The 24,809-nt window shown below is 36.1% G+C and overlaps 1 protein-coding gene and 1 pseudogene across 1 annotated transcript; one reads left to right on the plus strand and one right to left on the minus strand.

The window, feature by feature from the left end:
* The first annotated feature begins 5,062 nt into the window (after positions 1 to 5,062).
* LOC125819206 (uncharacterized) lies at positions 5,063 to 6,225 on the plus strand (annotated as a pseudogene).
* Positions 6,226 to 7,047: 822 nt separating this feature from the next.
* Positions 7,048 to 8,150, minus strand: LOC125819207 (putative B3 domain-containing protein REM15). Its single transcript, XM_049498682.1, has 4 exons — positions 8,091 to 8,150; positions 7,651 to 8,002; positions 7,398 to 7,537; positions 7,048 to 7,311 (listed from the first exon to the last, which is right to left on the minus strand). Exons 1-4 carry the CDS (start codon positions 8,148 to 8,150, stop codon positions 7,048 to 7,050), a joined length of 816 nt encoding a protein of 271 aa, XP_049354639.1.
* Positions 8,151 to 24,809: the final 16,659 nt, after the last annotated feature.

Consider the following 24,809-nt stretch of genomic DNA (forward strand, 5'->3'; position numbering starts at 1 on the left):
TTGAATATTGGTTCTAATCTCCTATTTTGAACTTTCATATTGTTATTCTTTACATAGTAATTTTTATGTAGTATGGCATAAGGAGCATCAGTCCAGTTTTAAAATTAAAGTCACCCTAGAAACATCCTACTATTGTATTGTGTGATCTGAATATTATAAGCCTTTTCAGTGAACATTTGAAATACAAGAAAATGAGATGCTACTTTGAAAAGATAATGTCGAAGCAAATTGTGTGAACCATACTGGAGGTATGCAAAGTCCATAAACCTCATTTACTATAAATGAAATACATAGTTCATACCATTGCAATGGAAAGAACCCAGTTTACAAATCATACCAATGAGTGCTTCAGCTATAAGTACACCCTACTTCCGAAGGATCAATACATAAAAAGCGACAAATACAACAACAGAAGGGAGGCAAAGCAAGAAGCACTACAGATGCAACATCTTAGGATAAACCTAAAAATACAGAATCCTGGAAAGAACAAGATGAAAGTGTGTACAAACAACAGTACATATCCATCCTACTCACATAAGATAAGAAAACTGAACAAGAAACCTAAATTTGGAAGACTAAAGCAACGCCAACCTGAACCAATGATGGATTGAATATAATATCAGGAATCTTGAATCTATCCACTCCGACTTCTAACGTCCTGTGTCATAAAACAATAAAATGTTAAGGAATGCCACCCTAGCCCCCCAAATCTCATTGACCTAATTAATTTTGCAACGGGTAAGAGAACAGTAATGAGTTCCTATATATGAGATCGCTAGATATTTAAGTAATATGACAAGGTATTGTCACATCAAATTCAAAAAAAAAAAAAAAAAACTTATAAAGTAATCCTATCTTCAGTTAGTATGACACTGTTTCAAATGATTGACTTGCCAATTAAGGAAGGTGGTCTGTATGTTTTTGATAAGGCATAGGCTAATCAAAATAGGACAAAGCAGTAACTCTGAAGTCTGAACAGATGAAGCCCAATAATCTTGGACAGAAAAATTACTAACATAAGGCTTCAAGTTAATACCAAAAGAGAGTAATATTACGAACTACTAAATAAAACTGTTTTCATAGGAAATTTGCTAAACTACCCTCTAGGAGTTCTTTCCCTCAGCACTCCCCCTTGAGCTAGGAGGTATAAAAATGCTGAGTATTCCTAGCTTGGAGCTTAGAAACTGATGTTCAACTCTGCTTAATCCTTTTGTCAGGATATCTGCTTTTAATCTCTGGTGATGATGTATTCAGTCTTTATCAAGCTTTGTTGGATTTTTTCTCTTATGAAGTGACAGCCTATTTCAATATGTTTAGTCCTTTCACGAAAGACTGGATTTGCTGCTATTTGAATTACAGCCTTACTGTCACTATAGACTGTCACAGGTAGTTGAATGTTGACACCAAATTCTTTCAACATTCCTAGTAGCCAGGTCAATTTTGCAGTAGTTAAGGCTAGACTTCTTTGCTCAGACTCAAAAGAGCTTCTGGAAATGGTTGTCTGCTTCTTTGATTTTCAAGACACTAGTGAGTCTCCAATTTTAATCAGAAAACTAGTCACAGACTTCCTTGTGTGAGCACATGATGCCCAGACAACATCACAAAATGTTGTGACCTTTTCTTGAGGATTGCTGGAAAGAAGTACACCAAGCCCAGGTTGATTTTTAATGTACCTGATTATTCTTTGAGCAGCAGCCTCCGTATGAGAAGTTTTAGGTTGTTGTATATATTGACTTAGATTTTGTACACTAAAGGCAATGTCTGGTCTAGTAACTGTGAGGTACAACAAATCCCAACAAGCCTTTGATATGACCTTAGGTCTGATAACAAGGTGTCTTCAATGACTGACTTGCCAGGATTATGTAGATCATATTCTATAGTTGTGATCTTTATACTGTTATCAATAGGTGTTTTTGATGGCTTCGCTGCTGACAGTCCTAGTTCTGAGATCAATTCCAATGCATATTTTCTTTGATGCATTAAGATACCATGCCCAGACCTTGCGAATTCAATTCCCAAGAAATATTTTAGCTCACCTAAACCCTTCATTTTGAAGGCATGTTGTAGAGCCTATTTGGTATCTTTTATAAGCTCTACATTGTCCCATGTTATAAGCATGTCATCCACATTTATTAAGACCACAATGATGTCTTTATTTGACTCTTGATGAACAACGAGTGATCATATTTACTTTGGAAGAATTCGAACCTCAGTAAGGCCTCTCTTAGCTTTGTATTCCATTGCCTTGGGGCTTATTTAAGCCCATATAAGGATTTCTTGAGTCTACATACCTTGTTCTCCCCCTGACTCTGGAATCCTTGAGGTAGTGTCATATGGATTTCATCATTGAGATCTCCTTGAAGAAAGTCATTGTATACATCTATTTGATGTATATGTCAGTGTCTTGCAGCTGCTAAGGATAGAATAGACCTTACTGTAACCATTTTTACTACTGGAGAGATTGTTTCTTGATAGCCGATCCCTTCCTTTTGGTTGTATCCCTTTGCCACTAGCCTGACTTTCTCTCCATTTTCCTGGTACTTTATTTTGTATATCTATTTGCATCCGATGGGCTGCTTTCCTTCTGGTAAACTAGTAATCTCCCATGTGTGATTGTTCTAAAGAGATTCAATTTCAGATTCCATTGCCTTGATCCAGTGTGGATCCTTGGAAGCATGATCATAGGACTGTGGTTCACTATTAGAAGAGAAAGTTGTGAGAAATGTTTTATATCCCGGTGACAGATTGTCATAATTGACATAGTTGGTAATTAAATATGGTGTGTCTTGATGAAGGCTAAGAGAGATGAAATCTTTCATCCAGATGAGAGGTTGTTTACCCCTACCTGATCTCCTTGGTGGTTCAGTTAACTGAGTGGTCTGTATATCTGTGGAGATGTATAACTCTTTTGTGTAGGTTGAGACACTTGGTTCATAGGCACTGCAAAGGTGTTGCGACTTGACAGTGGACAACCTGCAGTAGGTATAACATTGTCAGTGGGTATAACATTTTCCATATGATGATTAGTGTTAATGCCTAAGCCATTAGGAACAGTAAGACTTAGAACACTAATCTCTTCATAGTTATTCCCTGTCAAATTATCTACAAACACAGGTTTAATTGAGTTATTCCATTTAAAAGGAAACTCATCTTCCCTGAAACTCACATCCCTATTAACAATGAAGAATTGATTATGAACATCATATAATATATAACCCTTTTGTACCTCAAAATATCCCACAAGTACAGAAGCTATAACTCTTGACTGTAACTTATGAGTTTCTGTCACATTCTTTGCATAACATAGACAATCAATCACTTTAAGATGTTGAATATAAGGTTTATGATTATACAATTTTTCATAAGGTGATGAACCAACAACAGAAGAGGGTAGTCTATTAATTATATACACAACCACTAGAGCACAATGTCCCCTGAAAAATATTGTATCACCATGCACACATCAGACTTCAATTTTAATAATACCCAAGTCATTCTAGTAAAATCATCCACTATTGTCAGGAAAAATATATTGCCATCAAAAGTTTGTACTTTATAAAGACCCCAAACATCCATGTGAAGTTGTTCAAAGCTAGTAGTACTTTTAATACAACTAGAAGGAAAAGGCAATCTATATTGCTTTGCACATGCATAGACACTAAATTTTTTAACAGTGTCATCTATATCCTGAAGTCTAGCAGGTAATATTTTATGTAAAACTGAACTAGACACATGGCCAAATCCTTTGTGCCATAGGCTTATATCTTCTTTGCGAGTCGGATTTTCTCCGTGAGCTCTTCGCTTCTTCTAGTAGACTGACTGACTAAAAGATACAAACCATCACATTCTTTACCAATCTCCTTCACCTGTCCATTGAAGAGATCCTGAAATACACAAAAGTCAGGAAAAAAAGTGACAGAATATTGCAGATCTCTGGTTACCTTTGATAAAGTTGTACTTAAACTGAGATAGAAAAAACACATTGCTTAGAGTATTATTAGTTGATATAGAACTTGAACCAATGTGAGTAACAAAGCAATATATCCGTTGGGTAAGAATACACTCTTTGGATTTGGAGTTTTAACTATCGAGGCTTTATTTAACACATCAACATCTGACACCATGTGGTTTGTTGCTCATGTGTCAATAATCCAATCTTTCAAAAATTTGACACCAATTAAGCTTTACTACTACTTATAACTGTTTCATTACCTGCTGCATTTGCACATGAGACTTGTGTTGTTGAATTGTCTAGTTGAATGTGTTTTATCAACTAAACAATCTGACCATACTGCTCTTTAGTGAAACTACAAGCTCCTGCCTGAACCATCTGTTGCACCGGGATAGATTGATTTCCAGGATTCAGCCCTGTATATTGTTTGTTTTCCTGTTCCTCATTAGATGCAACACTGAAGTTCCCTGTAATCAGATTATATGCAGCAGACAAACCTGCTCCCCCTTTCTTCTTGAACCTAGAGTAGAATCCTGAGGGTAACCAACCAATTTGTAGCAGTTTTCCTTGGTATGGTTCTTCATTTTACAAAACTCATAGTAAAGATTATACTTCTTTTTGAACTTTTGAGAGTTTGCCTTTGAGTACATGACCACATTATCAGGCATTGCTCCTAACAGACCAGCCGGATTGCTTGTGACAGCCTTTTGACTTTCATCACCAATTATCATGGCATAGGCCTGATTCACAGATGGCAATGGTGTCATCAACAATATTTGACTCCTAGCTTGTAGGTAGTTATCATCCAGTCCCATTAAGAACTGATAGAGCTTTTGCCTCTATAGAGGTGTAAAGACCCCTTTTATACACTGAGATGAATTATCTCTATAACTACCTCTAACAGCATGTGTAACTAACTTCTTGATAGTGTTAGTTAGTCTTAACAGCTTAACTAATTACATAGGGAATTTGCTAAAATACACTCTAGGAGTTCTTTCCCTCGACACAATTTTTCTCCTATCATTTCTCATGATATTTAAGCAATAGCATTTCAGTTTCGTATTATTGAAGTTTGCTCGATCCGTTCAATTGAGACCTTGTAATCTGAAAATGGTTGTGGATACAGATAAGTATCCATCTTTTTGCAAACAATTATTCAGACAAGGTTTCATAGGTAAAATAGAGTCTACTATACTTTTTCCTTTCATTACATCTTTTTATTTTCTTCTATGGTGTAACTTGATAATTTGATTTCATTTTTTTTTAGCTCATGCCGCCTGTTTTCATCAAAGAAAACAAGAAGATGCTGGCCAAGACTTGCTTATTGAAAACAAATGTAGTTGGAATGTCGTGTGAATCAAAGATCATGAGATTTAATCCAACTACTTCATATGCGAAGGAGATTGGCCACAATTTGTGGTGCATCATAAGTTGGAGATAGGGGACATTTTGATCTTTTTTCTCATTGATAAATCAACGTTCCAAGTCCTGCCTTACACTCAGAAAAGTTTCAAAAACTCATCTGGCAAAGGAGAATTTCAGGAGCACAGCAGTTCCTCGGAAGAGGAACATGACGTTGGAATCGCTAGAAAATTGAAGAAAATTAAAATGGAGCAAAACTTATCGTCAGGGAAGTGTTACTAGTAATCTCCAAAATAAGAAACTTATTCTTTACACTTTACAGGTGTTGTAGAAGAGGAAGAAGTTGAGGGAGGAAATGATGAAAATTTTCCAAAGACTACCAGATTCAGTGTGATCAACATAAACAACAAAGATCCATACTTTGAAATGGTTGTAAGAAGAAAACACTATAGTTTAGTTGCTAATTATATATCAATTGTAGTTATATGTAAAAGATGGTTTGTTTGTTTTTTAGCTTAGCTGGTCATTCAAATCTATGGACGAAACTTACCTGACCACCGAAATATATTTTTGGAGTTCGTTAGAATGTGTATTGCGACTAAATCACAGCGTTTTTTATTTGATTGTCCATCATTTCCCATTTATACAACTATTTGAGATTTCACAGATACGTAAATCAATTAGAATATTCTTCATCAGCCATTGGCATATTAATACGACCATTGATACATCAATTTTGATTGTCTAAGTAGATGTTTTGAGTTACATTTTGACATAGCCCTCTTGTTTCTGTTGCTACTAACCAAAGATGCAGAGATGCAATGAAAGTTCAGGTGCAAAGGAAAAGGTTTGGATTAGATTCTTTAATCCCTGCCTCCTGGAAACAAGCAGGATTTTTTTTGGATTCATGATTGAATGTTTCTTCTTTGAATCTATATATGCAAAGAGGTTCCTTCCGATAAAGACTCGATTCTTTCAAGACAAATAACAAAGTTCAAATGGAACAGCACCTTAACATGATATTGAACTAAATTTACAAGCAAGACATTGAAGATAATCATATGAACGATACCCACAACCTTAACATGATATTGAACTAAATTTACAAGCAAGATATTGAAGATAATCATATGAACGATACCCACAACCTTAACATGATATTGAACTAAATTTACAAGCAAGATATTGAAGATAATCATATGAACGATACCCACAACCTTAACATGATATTGAACTAAATTTACAAGCAAGCTATTGAAGATAATCATATGAACTATACCCACGACCTTAACATGATATTGAACTAAATTTACAAGCAAGATATTGAAGATAATCATATGAACGATACCCACAACTTTAACATGATATTGAACTAAATTTACAAGCAAGATATTGAAGATAATCATATGAACGATACCCACAACCTTAACATGATATTGAACTAAATTTACAAGCAAGATATTGAAGATAATCATAGGAACGATACCCACAACCTTAACATGATATTGAACTAAATTTACAAGCAAGATATTGAAGATAATCATATGAACTATACCCACAACTATTGAACTAAATTTACAAGCAAGATATTGAAGATAATCATATGAACTATACCCACAACGCTTCTACCTAGCAGGACGATGTCAAAATACACAACCAAAAGAAACCATACTACCTAGCAGGACCATGTCAAAATACAACCAAAAGAAACCATACTACATACATACATGTAGCTAGAGCAAGGAATGGGGTTTGTAGATCTTTTGAACCTGTAAAACATTATTGGCACTACCTTTTCCCCAAATCAACTTGAAGCGATAAGTCTCACCAGTGGTTATCTTGTTATGAGTCTTGAATTCAGGCCATCCACGTGTTATGCGAACACACCCTTGTCTACGTTCTATAAACACTTCACACTCCTTGCCTTTCCCATTATCCAGATTCATTTTCTTCATGCCAATTAGGCCAGCCCATCTCACGAAGTCCACTGGTATAGTCTAATAAACACATTTGATCAAACATGTTTTCAGAGGAAACTAAACGCATAAAAGAATTTAAGAGAATGGAAATTGTTCAAGTTTACCATAAAACTTGAGTGTGACTTTTTTATAACCATTTCATAGTATGGATCATTGCTGTTTAAGTTCACCACACTGAATCTAATCTTCTTTGGACCATTTTCTTGGTTTCCACTCTCAACGCCCTCCTTTTCAGCAACATTACCTGTCTTTCACTCCCAAGTTAAACTCATATAAAATTGGACAGAGGAAGTAGTAAATAATTGTCTATTGTAGTTTGTATCCATTGGATTAAACAAACCAAATTCATAACATTACCCGACGATCCTGTTGGCTCTGTTTTAACTCTCTTAGAGTTTCTTCCAATTACGTCCTGTTTTTCTCCAGAAGAAGTGCTGAGTTCTTCAAATTGCTGGTTGTTCCTATGGCTTTTTTGAGTATAGGCAAGCACTTGAAATGTGGATTTATGAATGAGAAAAAATAGCAAAACATCACCTAGTTGCAGTTGGTGATGCACCACAAATTGTGTCCACTCTCTTTCACATATGAAGTAATTTGACCTTTTTCTCACTATATTTGTTTCCCATGACATTCCAACTACATTCGATTTCAGTAAGCAAGTCTTGGCCAACATCTTCTTGTTTTCTTTCATGAAACCAGGCGGTATTTGCTATAAATTAACAAATCAATTAAGCAGGGAGTAGTTTATTGGACAAAAAGAAAAAGTAAAGAATAAAAGATACTAGTAGAAAACTTACAATTTCATCCCTAAAACCTTGTCTTAATAAAAGCTTGTGAAATGATGAATGTGTAATCATTTAAAAATTTATTAAATATAAATTTATAAAATGATTGGAATTATATTAAATTCATTAATATATTAGTCCAAATAAATATTATGGATTAATATAATTGAGTTAATTATTTAAATTCAATAAATATGAATTTAATTATGGCCCGCTCCATAAAGCCCATATGCCATGTCACTTAAATCTAATTGGCCGAAAGGAGTCCTCTTCTAATCACAAATCCTCTATTTTAAAACTATAAATAGGGGTCTTCAGAATTCAGAAAAAGGGGGACCAAGAATTTTAACAAGAAGCTAGAGAAAGCTCGTGGATCAAAAGCTGCAGATTTCTCTACAAGTTCAAGAGTTCAAGAATTCAAGCATTCAATATTCAAGAACGTTCAAGTCTCAAGAACAATCAAGATCAAGACCGCCGGATTCAAGATCAAGCTCGAAGCCCTTGGATTCAACTAGAAGTCAAGATCAAAATAAAGTTCAAGTCCAAGATCAAGATCAAGATAGAGATCAAGATCAAGATAAATCTCAAGTTCAAGATCAAGCTCAAGAGCCCTTGAATTATATTTGAAAAGGCGAATTCAGAGGAATAGTAGAGATTGTAACACTCGCACTTAAATCAATAAAACGATTGTTGCTATAATTTTCCGTTCTTGATTATTGTTTTCTCGACGCGAATTTTATTGTCTACAAATTCTGGCACGCCCAGTGGGACAATCTCTACCTCTCATCTCAACTTTTCAAGCATCAAAGAATATCGAGATGACTTCTATGAAGAACAACTCCCGATCAACTGCCTCTAAGGCTACTACCTCTAAGTTCTCTAATGAAGTTGAAGGCATTTTGGGTGTTACCTTTGGAAGTTTCGGAGCTGTTACGAGAAGCAAGGCTGCTACACTAGGACAACAAACACTTCAAGTGTCATCCGCATCAACTCCAGTTTTTGGGTCTACTACTCCAAAAATATCGAGTTTCTCCGCAAACGCTTTAGAAGGAGGAAGCAGTGTTGCTGAAAAGATCAAGAAAACATTGGCTCTCCTTGAGCAATCTGGTTCCAAGAACTCTACCATAAGGGAGAGCTATGATTCAACGAGTGAGTCACCTCCACGTGCATCGCGTAATGTGAGTCCACTGAAGATCAACTTACGCGACAATCCATGCTACTCTCCTACATCTCCAATGATCATGCAAACAATGGTGGCTGCTGCTTCTTCCTCTGAGGAACAACTCGCAAATCTGACGAAGTTGGTTGAAGGATTGACAAAGCATGTACAACACCAAGAGTCTAGAATCAATAAGTTGATAGATCGAATGGAAGGACTTTTAAATGGAGAAGCGAGTCATGCGCCCGGAAAATGTGTTGAAGTTCAAGAGATTGGAGATCCTGCAAAGAAAGCACCGATTGTTAATGAGATGCCAGTTTCTTCTGAAGGAATGATCCCACTCGATCGCTTGAAGGAGTTCATTGAAGGCACTATCAAAGATAAGTATGAAGTCTCCACCAAGTCTTCTCATATGTATGCCAAGCCATACACTGCAAGAATTGATAACTTAAAAATGCCTGCTGGTTATCAACCCCCCAAATTTCAACAATTTGAGGGTAGAGGAAATCCAAAGGAACATGTTGCACACTTTGTGGAGACATGTAATAATGCTGGAACATATGGAGACTATCTTGTCTAGCAGTTTGTCCGGTCTCTAAAAGGAAATGCCTTTGATTGGTACACAGATCTTGAGCCCAATTCTATTGATAGTTGGGATCAACTAGAGCACAAGTTTCTCAATCGATTCTATAGCACGAGGCGTACTGTAAGCATGGTAGAACTTACGAATACTCAAAGGAAGGATGAACCAGCCATAGACTTCATAAATCGATGGAGGAACGCGAGCCTGAATTGCAAGGATAGGCTTAGTGAAGCTTCTGCAATAGAAATGTGTATCCAAGGGATGCACTGGGAGCTTCTTTATATCTTACAAGGAATAAAACCAAAATCCTTTGAAGATCTAGCTACTCGTGCTCATGATATGGAGTTGAGCATGTCCTCTGCTGGAAAGGATATGACGTTTGTCCATGACCCTCGCAAAGGAAGAGACAAGTAGGAACCTAAGAGATGAAGCAAATTTGTGCCCAAGAACGACAACAAAGAGTCAATGAATGTTAATGTGTCACCTGTAAAGTTCACTACGAAGAAAGGGAAGAAGCAAAGTGTGAGAACAAGTTCTCAAGCGCGTTCAGACCAAAAATCAATCCTAAGGGAAATGCAAGAAAAGGAATACCCCTTCTTGGATTCTGATGTTTCTGATATTTTCGATGAGTTGCTTGAATTAAAGCTCATTGAGTTGCCAGAGATGAAGCGGCCTGATGAAGCTGGAAAAGTTGATGACCCAAATTATTGCAAATATCATAGACTTGTGAGTCATTCTCTTGAAAAATGTTTGTCTTCAAGGATAGAGTGATGCGATTGGTTAGAGAAAAGAAGATTGTCCTTGATGATGAGAAAGCTAGTTCTAATCAAATCTCCATCACATTCGGCTCGCTCGATCTGATCCAAATACATATCGCTAAAAAGCATGAAGAAGAGTCATTGGAGCTAGATAAATCTCAAGTTGATATAGATGGTGATGAAGGCTGGATTCTTGTGACTAGGCGAAGACGCAACAAGTCAAGCTTACAAAAAGAATCATGTGAGCAACCAAGTAGAAGAAAATGGTGAAGAAACCTGTAACACCCCGTATCCGAAACAGACCAAAAAATGCAGATTTTGAGAAGTTGCAGGTGCAACCCACGGTGGCCATCTACGGACCGTAGGTCAGACCACGGTCCGTGCTGGTGGTCCGTGGTTCGCCACTACAACCCCTCCCCAGCCAGCTCAGAAAATTGGTTAAGTCTCGACTCACGGACAGACCCACGGTCCGTAGATCAGACCACGGTCCGTGGTCTATGTCCGTGGATCAAGACCTCCTTTACCCAGCCTCTGACATGAACTACGGTTGACCAGCACGGACCGTCGTTCGATCCACGGTCCGTAGGTCTGACCGTAGATCGAAGGATAGCAGCAAGTTAGCTGAAAATTCTGATGGGTCAACTTCATATGGTCATAACTTTTAGCACAAAATGAATTATGTGTCCCATGACCTATGGTTAGATAGATAATTGAATTATCTTTCCAAGGCCACCGAGTTTGCTAAATTCTGACCTCCGAGTAAAAAGTTATACCCATTTTAGTGAAGCCCTGTCGGGCAGACTCGAACTACGGACCCAATCTACGGACCGTAGATTGACCTACGGCCCGTAGGTCCAAACCGTCGGTCACTCCGACAGCAGTTAATTCAGGGGTCTTTTGGTCTTTTCCTATTTCGTTTAACCCCTAAGATACGTCGTTTAGACCCTAAATCATGAGATTTTAATTAGTTTAAGCCTAGAAACATAACTAGAACTTACCTAAGTCAAATCATTAATCAAACTTAGAAGAATTAGAAGCAAGAGAGGAGAAAAAGGTCAAGAACCCTAGTTCAAGAACGCAGCGAGGTTTCTTCAGTTCCAGCCCCGAAATCGAAAGATTTCTCCATGGAATTCGTCACCAGGTATGTGGGATTTCACTAGTGGGTTCCTTTCGCCCATTAGGTCCCTAGAATTCAGTCAGATTCTTAATTCCATGATTATGAATAGACCTAGGGTTTCTAGAATTTGAACAGATCATCATGAGTTAGTTATTTAAATGTTCCAAATCAAATTATCATGTTATTGCTCAGTTTATCGCATGAATTTCAGAACCCTAGCTATGTATTTCTTTAGTTCTTGAATTACACATGCTAGGTCAGATATTTCAGTATTCAGTTTTACATGCCTCAGTTTATGAATGCATCATTATCAGATTAATTGTTACATTCTCAGTTTGCATGTTCAGTTCGAGCTATCCAGTATTTACAGAAATTCAGTCATAACCAGTTAACTACTTTATTCATTGGGAGTAGCATAATACCGAGTTGGATTAGGGTTTCAGCGTACCCATATAGTCCCAGAACTACGAGCCACGTAGGTGTAAGTCCCCTCTGTGGGCAACATCAGTTTAGTGATCACGCCAGCATGTCTCTATACCTCTGGCAGGGTATATTGGGTCCTCTCGATGGGGCGTATACATCGGACTCCACATTTAGCTCATGTGGTTTTATGTCGGTTATTAGTAGCTCCCACAGTTCAGTCAGACTCTATTGCATTGACCATATTTCAGTACAGTCAGTATTCAGTCTCAGCATGTTATAAATTTGGTCATTGCATCAGTTAGCTCAGTATTCAGTATTTTCAGTATCTATATCATGTCTAGATGATTTCATTGCTTTATTGCTTTGTTCAGTTATATGTTCTTTCAGCTCTACTCCATCTTGCATGCTCAGTACCTTTCAAGTACTGACGCATACGTGCGCTACATCTTCTCGTGATGTAGGTTCAGGTTCTCAGTATCCAGATCACGTTTAGATCGGTTCCCGATCTCCAGTTCAGCAGAATCAGTGGTGAGTCCTCATTCTCCGAGGACAATAGTCATGAGTTTCTTTTCAATATTTTTAGTCTTTAGTTTCAGTTTTGCTAGATCTAGTTGGGGCATGTCCCAACATTTCTAGTCAGTTTAGAGGCTTATTTCAGACATAGATAGATTCAGCTTAGTATTGAGTTAATAACTTCTTTGTATTAAACTCATCAGTTTTCATATATCTCAGTTATAGTATATGGGTATTCCCCATCTTTTCATCTTATTTATGATTTAGCTTCCGCACAGTTTCTATTATTCAGATTGTATTTAGTATGCTCATGATCATGCCAGCAGGGTTAGCTTGGGATCACTTGTGGTCCTAGGTCCCGTGTCCGCGTCTTGGGGGTAGCTCGGGGCGTGACAAAACCGGTGAAGCAGAAATCAATCAAGCGCCCAAAGAAGGCGAAGGTAGAAGTGCATCACTACCAGAAACCCCGACATCCTGTAACTCTAGAAGAATTCTTACCAAGTTGGTTGCGCACAAAGTCTACTCAAGAAAATGTCGAGGCATCATGTTTTAATGCTGATAAAGAAGAAACAATGAAAGTGTCTCCAACTGAAAGGGAAGGAACAACGAGAGAATCCTCACCAAAAGTGTCTCCTAATGGCAAAGAAAAGCAACAAGGAAAATTTCGTCAATGATGGCTCCTTCATCTTCTGAAAAGCCTATTGAACCTTCTTCCCAAGAAGCTTATACATGTGATACAAAAATCACATTCACAGATAACGATCTTCTGTTTGGTGAAACACTACACAATCGTCATTTGTATATGGTTGGTCACGTGCGAGAGAAGAAGATAAATAGAATCTTGATAGATGAAGGATCTGGAGTCAACATCCTGCCTATCCACACATTGAAAGAACTCGGCATCACGACCGAAGAACTTAGTGAAAGTCGTTTGTTGATACAAGGATTCAATCAAGGAGGACAGAGGTTCATAGGCTCTATTAAATTAGAAATTCACATGGAAGATTTGCGATCAAACGCGTGGATGCACGTGATCGATGCAAAGACTTCATACAATATATTACTTGGTAGGCCTTGGGTACATGAGAATAGAATTGTCTTATCTTCTTACTATCAATGTTTGAAGTATCTTGAAGACAGGATTGAGAGGAAGATAGTTGCAGACGATAATCCTTTCACCGAAGTTGAGACACACTTTGCCGATACAAAATTCTACTTGAAGAGTTATGTTATTAAAGGGACAAAATCTAATGATGTCAAATCAACCAAGTCTGATAAGATCACAAGCAAAATAATTGACACAGATGTCGAAAAGGTAAAAGTTGACACTAAAGTACTCTGTCCCAATCTCAATGAAGGGAAGACCATGTCTTCAAAGAAGAATCTGACTTCTGGACTTCGCTATGTTCCAAAAGAAAAGAAAGAAGAAGTCAAATCATCTAACCTTCAAGAAGATGCATTAAGAGGACTAACTTTTCCTATCAGACGGATTGATGCAATAAACTTGCCTTCAAAGCTGTCAATAAAGACAATCGCTCAAAATCAAGTGCGAGATGTAGCACTCCCTACAAAACGCACGGGAGAAGGTTTTGATCCTAATGCTTACAAGTTATTTGCGAAGGCTGGATATAACCCTAATGAGCCATCAATGTTAGGGAAACTCCCATCAGTTGATAAAACCAGGCAAGCACGTGAGGGCATATGCTATAACCAACCACCGCCAGTTCACATCTCCATAAGAAGAGCAAGTAATAATCATATTACTTTTGAAGATGATGTTACTACTCCCAATAGAAAGCTTTCCATCTTTGATCGACTCGGAGAATCGAGTGCAAGAACTTCTGTGTTCAAGAGATTAGGTCCATTGAAGAAAAACAAGAATCTGAGAAGTTATTTAAAAGTTACAATGCCTGCTTCACATTTGGTTCGAAAGGATTTCAAAAGTTTAATTCCTTCTAGAATGAGGCGACGAGTGGAACTTGTAGTTTCATGTAAAGAGGAGCTTAAGGCAAAGGTTCGCACCGTGGTTTACACCAAGGAGCGCAAGGAAGATGAGGAAAGTGTAGGCTCCTCAAATCATGTTACAATCCAAAATGAGTACGATTCTCTGCCTCAAATAAAGATTGATGAAGAGTTAGAAGATATTGTCTGGTGTTGTCATATATCTGTCAATGACAATGATCCTTTAGAAGAGGAAGATGCTGGAGATGCTCCACCGGAACTTGAAGAAGGAGTAAAGACCACAATAGACCCTTTGAAAGAAGTTAACATTGGCACTGATGAAGACCCAAGGCCAACTTACTTGAGTGCCTTTCTAGAAGTTGATGAAGAAATCGCTTATATGAATATACTCAAAGAATATAGGGATGTCTTCGCTTGGAGTTATAAAGAAATGCCTGGATTGAATCCTAAAGTAGCGGTCCATCAGTTGGCAGTCAAAAATGGTTCTCGTCCCATTAAGCAAGCTCAAAGATGCTTTAGGCCAGACTTGGTTCCATTGATAGAAAATGAAGTTAATAAACTCATTGAGGCAGGCTTTATTCGTGAGGTTAAATATCCTACATAGATTTCAAGTATTGTTCCTGTGAAGAAGAAGAATGGTCAAATTCGAGTATGTGTTGACTTTAGAGATCTTAATAATGCATGCCCTAAAGATGAGTTTCCTTTTCCCATTCCAGAGCTGATGATTGATGCCACCACTGGATATGAGGCAATGTCGTTCATGGACGGTTCTTCTGGCTATAATCAAATCCGCATGGCTCCAAAGGATGAAGAACTCACCGCATTTCGCATACCTAAGGGTATTTATTGATACAAAGTGATGCCATTTGGTTTAAAGAATGCTGGTGCTACATATCAAAGGGCTATGCAAAATATATTTGATGACTTGCTCCATAAAAATGTTGAATGTTATGTGGATGACCTGGTGGTAAAATCCAGAAAGAGGAGTGATCATTTGAAAGACTTAAGAATGGTGTTTGAGCTACTTTGAAGATATCAACTAAGGATGAATCCATTGAAGTGTGCCTTTGGAGTTACTTCTGGAAAGTTCCTTGGCTTAATTGTGAGACATCGAGGAATTGAAATTGATCAAGCCAAAGTTGATGCAATATTGAAGATGCCTGCACCTCAAAACATTCATGAGTTAAAAAGTCTCCAAGGAAAGCTAGCCTACTTGAGAAGGTTCATCTCAAACCTAGCAGGACGATGCCAACCATTCGGTCATCTCATGAAGAAAGGCGCTCCTTTTAATTGGGACGAAACATGTAGCGATGCCTTTAAAAGTATCAAGTCATATCTAGCAAAACCTCCAGTTTTGGCAGCCCCTATACCTGGAAAGCCATTGATACTCTACATTGTGGCACAAGAAAGGTCCGTAGGAGCCCTGTTAGCTCAAGAGAATAGTGAAGGCAAAGAAAACTCTCTTTACTACTTGAGTAGAACGATGACACCAAATGAGCTGAACTATTCACCGATTGAAAAATTGTGCTTGGCGCTAGTCTTCTCAATTCAAAAGATGAAGCATTATTTTCAAGCCCATGTTGTTCGTCTTATTTCTAGAGCAAATCCCATCAAGTTTGTTATGTCGAAACCTGTCCTTAGTGACCGACTAGCAAGATGGTACCTCCAATTCCAACAATTTGAGATCGTGTACATCCCTCAAAAAGCTGTGAAAGGACAAGCATTGGCGGATTTCTTGGCAGACCATCCGATACCGAATGATTGGGAGTTAACTGATGAGCTTCCTGATGAAGATGCAATGTTAATTGAAGTTCTACCTCCTTGGAAAATGTACTTTGATGGAGTTGCACATCGTGACGGAGCTGGTGCTGGTGTAGTGTTCATTACTTCACAAGAAGTGATCCTACCATTCTCATTTTCTTTGAAGCAATGTTGCTCCAATAATGTCGCTGAATACCAAGCGTTGATACTTGGACTTGAGATGGCCGTTGACATGGAGCAATTAAACTTACAAGTCTTTGGTGACTCTTAGTTGGTGATCAACCAACTCTTGGGAAGTTATGAGGTGAAGAAGCCTGAATTGCGTCCTTATCATGATTATGCTCAAAAGTTGATAGGATGGCTTGGAGATGTAACCCTTCAACATGTGCGTAGAACGGAGAATAAGAAAGCTGATGCATTGGCTGCTCTAGCTTCAACGCTAACCCTTCCTGATCAGACGCAAGTGACTATTTGTCAAAAATGGATAGTACCACCGCCAAATGAGGAAAAATGTATAGAAAATGAGTTTAATCATTTCGTCGCCGTTTCTGAAGCCGCGAAGGAAGAGTGGAGACAACCCATTATTGATTACATGTGTTATGGGATACTTCCAGAAGATCCAAGGAGAAGGACTGACACTCGTCGTCGTGCACCTCGCTTCCTTTATTACAAGGACACATTATATAGAAGATCATTTGAGGGTGTACTATTATGATGTTTGGGAGAGGAAGAAACAATTCAAGCTTTGCAAGAAGTACACTCGGGAGTGTGTGGATCACATCAATCTGGACCAAAACTCCATTTTCACATAAAGAGGATGGGGTATTATTGGCCAACCATGGTGAAGGATTGCTTAGATTATGCTCGGAGGTGTGATGCTTGTCAATTTCATGCGAATTTTATACATCAGCCACCCGAAGTATTGCACCCAACTATTGCATCTTGGCCATTTGACGCTTGGGGATTGGATGTTATGGGACCACTACCAAAATCTTCTGGTGGACACTTGTACATCTTGGCTGCAACAGATTACTTCTCAAAATGGGCAGAAGTTGTCGCTCTTAAAGAAGTGAAGAAAGAGAATGTTGCAAATTTTATCCGAGTGAATATCATATATCGCTTTGGCATCCCTCGCTACATTATAACAGACAATGGCAAGCCATTCGATAATAAGTTAATGAACAAAATTTGTGATCTCTTTAACTTCAAGCAGCGTAAATCTTCTATGTATCATGCTGCCGCCAATGGTCTTGCTGAAGCATTTAATAAAACTCTATGCAACCTCCTCAAGAAAGTTGTCTCCAAGTCCAAACGAGATTGGCATGAAAGAATGGAAGAAGCTTTGTGGGCATATAGAACGACATACCGCACTCCAACTAAAGCAACACCATATTCACTTGCTTTTGGAGTTGAAGCAGTCTTGCCACTTGAGCGTCAAATACCTTCCTTGAGACTTGCTATTCAAGAAGGGCTCACTGAAGAAGAAAATGCTTGACTTCGTCTTGCTGAGTTAGAAGCACTTGATGAAAAGAGGCTAGAAGCCCAACAAAACCTTGAATGTTATCAAGCTCGTCTATCTCGTGCTTTCAATAAGAAGGTTCACTTGAGGTGCTTCCAAGTTGGAGACCAAGTTCTCGCAGTAAGAAGACCCATCATTACTTCGCACAAGTCTGGGGGCAAATTTACCTCAAAGTGGGATGGACCATATGTCGTACAAGAAGCATATTCACATGGTGCTTACAAGCTTGTTGATGCAGATGGCGTAAGGATCGGTCCTATTAATGCAAAATTCCTAAAGAGGTACTACCCTTGAAGTAAGATGTTACTCCTTAAGGTACGAGCCTAAACTGCATGTCACTCCTGGCCCGCAAGAGTATAAACTGTGTACGGCACAAAAAGATAAAAAAATAAAAAAAATTCACTCAATCCCCCAGAACTACGTTGTGACTTGATCCTCTTCACTGAGGTACGTAGGTGCTTAGAATATATCCTAAGTTCAGTTGCATGAGTGTCAAAAAACCACATGTTCCCACTTGATCTGTCACATGACAATCAAAGCGGTAAGTATTTTGTTTTATCTTTTGTCCCATCAAACTTTAGACTTGTACGAAGTATTCATTGGTCAATAGATGGGGGCAAACCTTTAAAAAAAAAGAGTTCGGTTAACAATATGCTTGAAGTTTCTTTAAAATTGAAGTCTTCAAGTCTTCTAAGTATGCAAGTTGAAGTCTTCACAGGCTGAAGGTCTTCAAGTCTTCAAAGTATGCAAGTTGAAGTCTTCAAATCCTCCAAGTATACAGGCTGAAGGTCTTCAAGTCTTCCAAGTATTCAAGTTGAAGTCTTCAAATCCTCCAAGTATACAGGCCGAAAGTCTTCAAGTATTCCAAGTATGCAAGTTGAAGTCTTCAAATCCTCCAAGTATACAGGCTGAAGGTCTTCAAGTCTTCCAAGTATGCAAGTTGAAGTCTTCAAATTCTTCAAAGTCTGCAAGTTGATGTCTTCAAATTCTTCAAGTCTGCAAGTTGATGTCTTCAAATTTTTCAAGTCTGCAAGTTGATGTCTTCAAAGTCTTCTAAGTATGCAAGTTGAAGTCTTCAGATCCTCCAAGTATACAGGCAGAAGGTCTTCAAGTCTTCCAAGTATGCAAGTTGAAGTCTTCAAATTCTTTAAACTCTACAAGTTGATGTCTTCAAATTCTTCAAGTCTGCAAGTTGATGTCTTCAAATTCTTCAAAGTCTGCAAGTTGATGTCTTCAAATTCTTCAAGTCTGCAAGTTGATGTCTTCAAATTCTTCAAGTCTACAAGTTGAAGTCTTCAAATTCTTTAAGTCTGCAAGTTGAAGTCTTCAAATTATTCGAAGTTTGAAAGTTGAAGTTTTCAAGTCTTGACCTCTAAACTACCTTCCTTAAGGTGAGGATGCGTATCCATCCTCTTTTCACATTAAGGATACCATAAAGTTACCTTTCCTTAGGGCGGGGATGCGTATCCACCCTCTTTTCGCCTTTAAAGAATACATTTAGATTACCTTTCTTAGGGCGGGGATGCGTATCCATCCTCTTTTCGCCTTAAAGAATACCTTTAGATTACCTTTCTTAGGGCGGGGATGAGTATCCATCCTCTTTTCGCCTTAAAGAATACATTTAGATTACCTTTCTTAGGGCGGGGATGCGTATCCATCCTCTTTTTGCCTTAAAGAATACCTTTAGACTACCTTTCTTAAGGTGGGAATGAGTATCCATCCTCTTTTCACCTTAAAGAATACATTTAAGATTACCTTTTTTAGGGCGGGGATGCGTATCCATCCTCTTTTCGCCTTAAAGAATACCTTTAGATTACCTTTCTTAGGGCGGGGATGTGTATCCATCCTCTTTTCGCCTTAAAGAATACCTTTAGATTACCTTTCTTAGGGCGGGGATGCGTATCCATCCTCTTTTCGCCTTAAAGAATACATTTAGATTACCTTTCTTAGGGCGGGGATGCGTATCTATCCTCTTTCGCCTTAAGAATATCAGCTGCATGACAGAATTTAAAGTTAAATTCAAAAAAAAATCACCTAGAAAAACTCTGAAGGTATTAAGCCCTGAATTTCGGATATGTTGTAGACCTTTGTGTATAGATTTTAAATAATCAAGCGGCTTGTGATTTTGTCGTTCCTACATCAAGACACAAGAGTTTTAGTAAAGCCACACAAGTCTGCAATTTTCAGCATGACAGAATTTAAAGCTAACTTCAAAAAATCATCTAGAAATATTCTGAAGGTGTTAAATTCCGAATTCTGGATATGTTAGAGATCGAGAAGTCTAGTTTCTGGAAAATCAAACCGTTCTTGATTTCGATTTTTCTACAATGAGATATGAATTTTCTACGACAAACGTGTCAAGCTGTAAAAAAGGGTGACGAAAATCAGAAAAAGGGAAGAAAACTACCTTGAATTATGCCCCTTCGTCACAGGCTCGTAGCTCACAATCTGTAATTGAAGACAAAATTGTGAATATAATGTGTCTATTTATAGATGTCATGTGGTGGGAATAAAATCCTTCTCCTAGTTCAATTACAATTCTTTTTTGATTAGGACAATAGAAAAGAACATGAATTTGAAATTGAGTGAAATTACAATTCCTAGTTCAACTACAATTTGAACTTAAATGGCGTCATAAAATAAGATTTTGAGGCGGTGATTTATCCTACTACAACTCCAATTTGGGATAAAATTTGCATCATAATATAAGATGCATATTTAATATGCGCACCTGCCACGACAACATGACATGAGTCCTTCTCCTAGACCAATAGCAATTCTTCTTTTTTGGATTATGCTAAAATAATTGTCATAAATACTCTCCTGACCAAATTGGTTTTCCTATTGCTAGTGGCATGTTTGCCACGTAAGATTAAAGGGGTCACATGCCCACTCCAATTACATGTATTGGAGTCGGACAATAAATTAGAACATTGCATGGGTATGGTAAATAAATTACTAGTTAATTAATACTTCAAGTCTAGTCTTCAAAAGATAAAATATCTCGACAAGACTTGAAGCAGGGGGCATTTGTAATCATTTAAAAATTTATTAAATTTAAATTTATAAAATGATTGGAATTATATTAAATTCATTAATATATTAGTCCAAATAAATATTATGGATTAATATAATTGAGTTAATTATTTAAATTCAATAAATATGAATTTAATTAAGGCCCGCTCCATAAAGCACATATGCCATGTCACTTAAATCTAATTGGCCGAAAGGAGTCCTCTTCTAATCACAAATCCTCTATTTTAAAACTATAAATAGGGGTCTTCAGAATTCAGAAAAAGGGGGACCAAGAATTTTAACAAGAAGCTAGAGAAAGCTCGTGGATCAAAAGCTGCAGATTTCTCTACAAGTTCAAGAGTTCAAGAATTCAAGCATTCAATATTCAAGAACGTTCAAGTCTCAAGAACAATCAAGATCAAGACCGTCGGATTCAAGATCAAGCTCGAAGCCCTTGGATTCAACTAGAAGTCAAGATCAAGATAAAGTTCAAGTCCAAGATCAAGATCAAGATAGAGATCAAGATCGAGATAAATCTCAAGTTCAAGATCAAGCTCAAGAGCCCTTGAATTATATTTGAAAAGGCGAATTCAGAGGAATAGTAGAGATTGTAACACTCGCACTTAAATCAATAAAACGATTGTTGCTATAATTTTCCGTTCTTGATTATTATTTTCTCGACGCGAATTTTATTGTCTACAGAATGCTTGTTGGGATCCACTTTCATTTTTAAGGATGAAGAAACGGAATGAAAATTGTTGAAGCTGATTTCTAAAAATGATACTGGCAATGGTAACGGAATGTAAAATTTTCTAAAAAGAAAGGGGGGTTAAATAAGCACATTCACATTCAGTAGTGCACATTCTCTATTCGGTGCAGTAATGTCATTAATTTAATTGGACTCCTCAAACATTATTTCTCACTAAAAAATTGCATTTTGGAAAACAATTTCTCACTAAAAATTACCGGACACTTCCTAATTTTCATATAAAAATATTACTATTTTTTTCTCAGCAATTCAATCAAATATATGTCAAAATAGCTACTCACTACAATAAAAATAATTTTCGGCGATAGTAAATATAGACATTAAAAAGAGTTCTCAAGTCTTTACCGATACTAATTAATTGTCATTAGATCAATCAATGTCGATAAAAACTTTAGAAACATATACAAAAAATGTCAATTATCACTAAAAATATAAATTTAGTGACAATTAAATCATTTACAAATATTGAGCTTCAGAATTGAAATACTGCTCAAATATTGAAAAAAAAATGTTTAAGGTGTAATAATTCAAGTACATAGAAATATATGTTTGGCCGTAACAAATATTTTATCTTCTGTATACTTTCTTTAATTGAATTTATGTGATGAAAATTTAATTTCAAAAAATAATAATTAAAGAGTGAGTAAAAAATATCTAAACTATTCTAATATTTTGAGTTCCTACCTAAACTATTAGGAGTGTGAAATACATCTAGATGCTAACTAGATCAAATATTTGCTTACGTACAAACACTTCAAGGCATGTTTGACCATAAAGTTTTTTCGTCCACCTTACATAAATAACGACTCTATTAGTTGACACATTAATTTATTTTTAAATAAAATAAAATTTTCAATTGATTTCTTTAAAATTGTAAACCCCTCCAAACTGGGGATATCGATATCATGGCTAATACGAGACCAAGGCTAAGAAGATGGAGAAGAAGATGTCGGATATTGTGGGGACAAATAAATCAATTTATAGAGTGATAATTTTTAACCTCTAAACTTAAGTTTTAACCTAAACCCTAATATTATTTTTTAGGTTTGCCACAAATCACAATGGAATGGCTATTCCATGTATGTGTAAGAATATTTAAATAAAAAAGAGAGTGTAGTACACATATCATAAAAAAATTATCGATATATATGTATTTCGCTAATCATTATATAATAGTTTAAGTAGGAAATTAGCACTCTCAATTGTTCACGTATGAAACTCAAAAAGGAATTGAAATAATTTAGATGTGTTTTTAACCTTTAACTCAACTTTAAAAAGTAAAAAAGATATTTGAAATTTTTTACTGTTAAATATGGCATGATGTTATTATCATAAAATCATTCATAGTATTAATAATTTAAATTGCTTCAAATATTTTTAAAAAACGTTCTTCTTAAAATAAATTAATAAAAAGTTAATTGATACTCTTTCTGCCTATATTATGTTAAGGAGTTGAACTATTTTCTCCATAATTTTTGAATCATTACCTATGTTGACACGTAATATCTTTTGTCTAAAGTTTGAATATATAAATTTTATTTTAAATATATAAAAAATGTATACCTAACTTTATAATGAAATTTAAGTATTTCAACTCTTTATTCTGAATCTATGCATAAATTGGGACAAACATAATTACATATAAAAAAGAAAACACAGGCAAAGGGTCCAATCAAATGGTAGCTTGTTCAGGTGAATGCTGATGACTTCTAATATACGCAGGGCACACTTAATGATGTTCTTTTACTCTTACGCAATATGAACTTGCCAATTAGTAATTACCAGAGAAACAGTACTGGAAATTGTGTAAATTACGTAAGATGAAGGACATTTGACGTTACTTGAATTAATTGATTCCATATTTTGGAAGACGAATATTTGAGATTTAAATGATAGATTTTATTTTTTAATTATATTAGTATATGTATCCACGCGTTGCGCGTTAGTTGATGATATATTGTAAATATTGATTTATTGACAATTTATAAATCATTTGTGTCAGACTTTTAAATTTATAAACCAAACCAAATTAATAAAATTCGGGTTTTTTAACCTCGGGTTTTTTTCGGGTTTTTTGGGTTGTTTCGGGTTTTTCCGATAAAATATTCATACAAACATATATTTTACTTGTACTTCAAATATTTTTTTATTCCTACCAAAATACAACTATCTAAGGTGTTTCTTAAAAAAATAACAACACAAAATATGATATGATTAATGACATTAAAATATCCAACAAAAAAAATTATAACGAAATCGCGTAAAACAAATATTGCAAATTAACAAGTAAAATGACTATAATTTAAAAGTACTAAATCATGCTAAAATAAGTTTAATAAGTATTAGTTATATGTCTAAATATTAAAGGAAATTAAAATTAGATTATGTATTTTAATTGTCTAAACCAATGTAAAACTAAAGAACAATATTAAATATTATTGTCATTCTTAGTGTTGAATTGATTTTCTTTTTGCATTAGTATTAATTTGATTTTGATTTAAGTTTTATTATAATTACCAACATTTGTGGACTATAATCTTTATTGGACTATACAGAATTTTAAGTTTCAAACTTGTTATAATATATTAAAAGATAAAAACTATGAAAAAGTATAAGAAATATTTAAAAATTATATCAAAGTAAATATCTTTATGTATAAAATAAAATTTTAAAATTATATATATAATGTCGGATTGGTTTGGTTTTTGGTTGTTTTTTTTAGTTAAAACCAAACCAACCCAAATATAGTCAAAAAAAATTTCAATACGAAATCAAGTCAAACAAAATCACTAGTCGGGTTTTTTTCCGACTTGACTCGATTTGCGGTTTGGTTCGTTTTTGTACACCCCTAGTTATGATGATACCAATCATAAAAGGTTTAAGTCATCTGCAGTCCCTTAAAGTTGTCCGCATAATTTACTTAGACACCTCAACTAGGACTAGTACTTATTGAATACTTTAACCTTAAGAAATTTATATCTATTAGACACAAAATGATAATCAGTTGAAAAATAAAATTGCGTGTAGCTCAAACACAAATACATAACAAGTGTACCAATGAAAAAATGACATGTGGCAGTTGAATTGAATTTTAAAAAAATTCTATTTAAATAATACAAAAAGAAATTTAAGAAAATAAAAATAGTAAATCT

This window comes from Solanum verrucosum, unplaced genomic scaffold, assembly GCF_900185275.1.
Source record: "Solanum verrucosum unplaced genomic scaffold, falcon-dt-bn FXZP01000320.1, whole genome shotgun sequence".
Taxonomy (NCBI): Eukaryota; Viridiplantae; Streptophyta; class Magnoliopsida; order Solanales; family Solanaceae; genus Solanum; species Solanum verrucosum.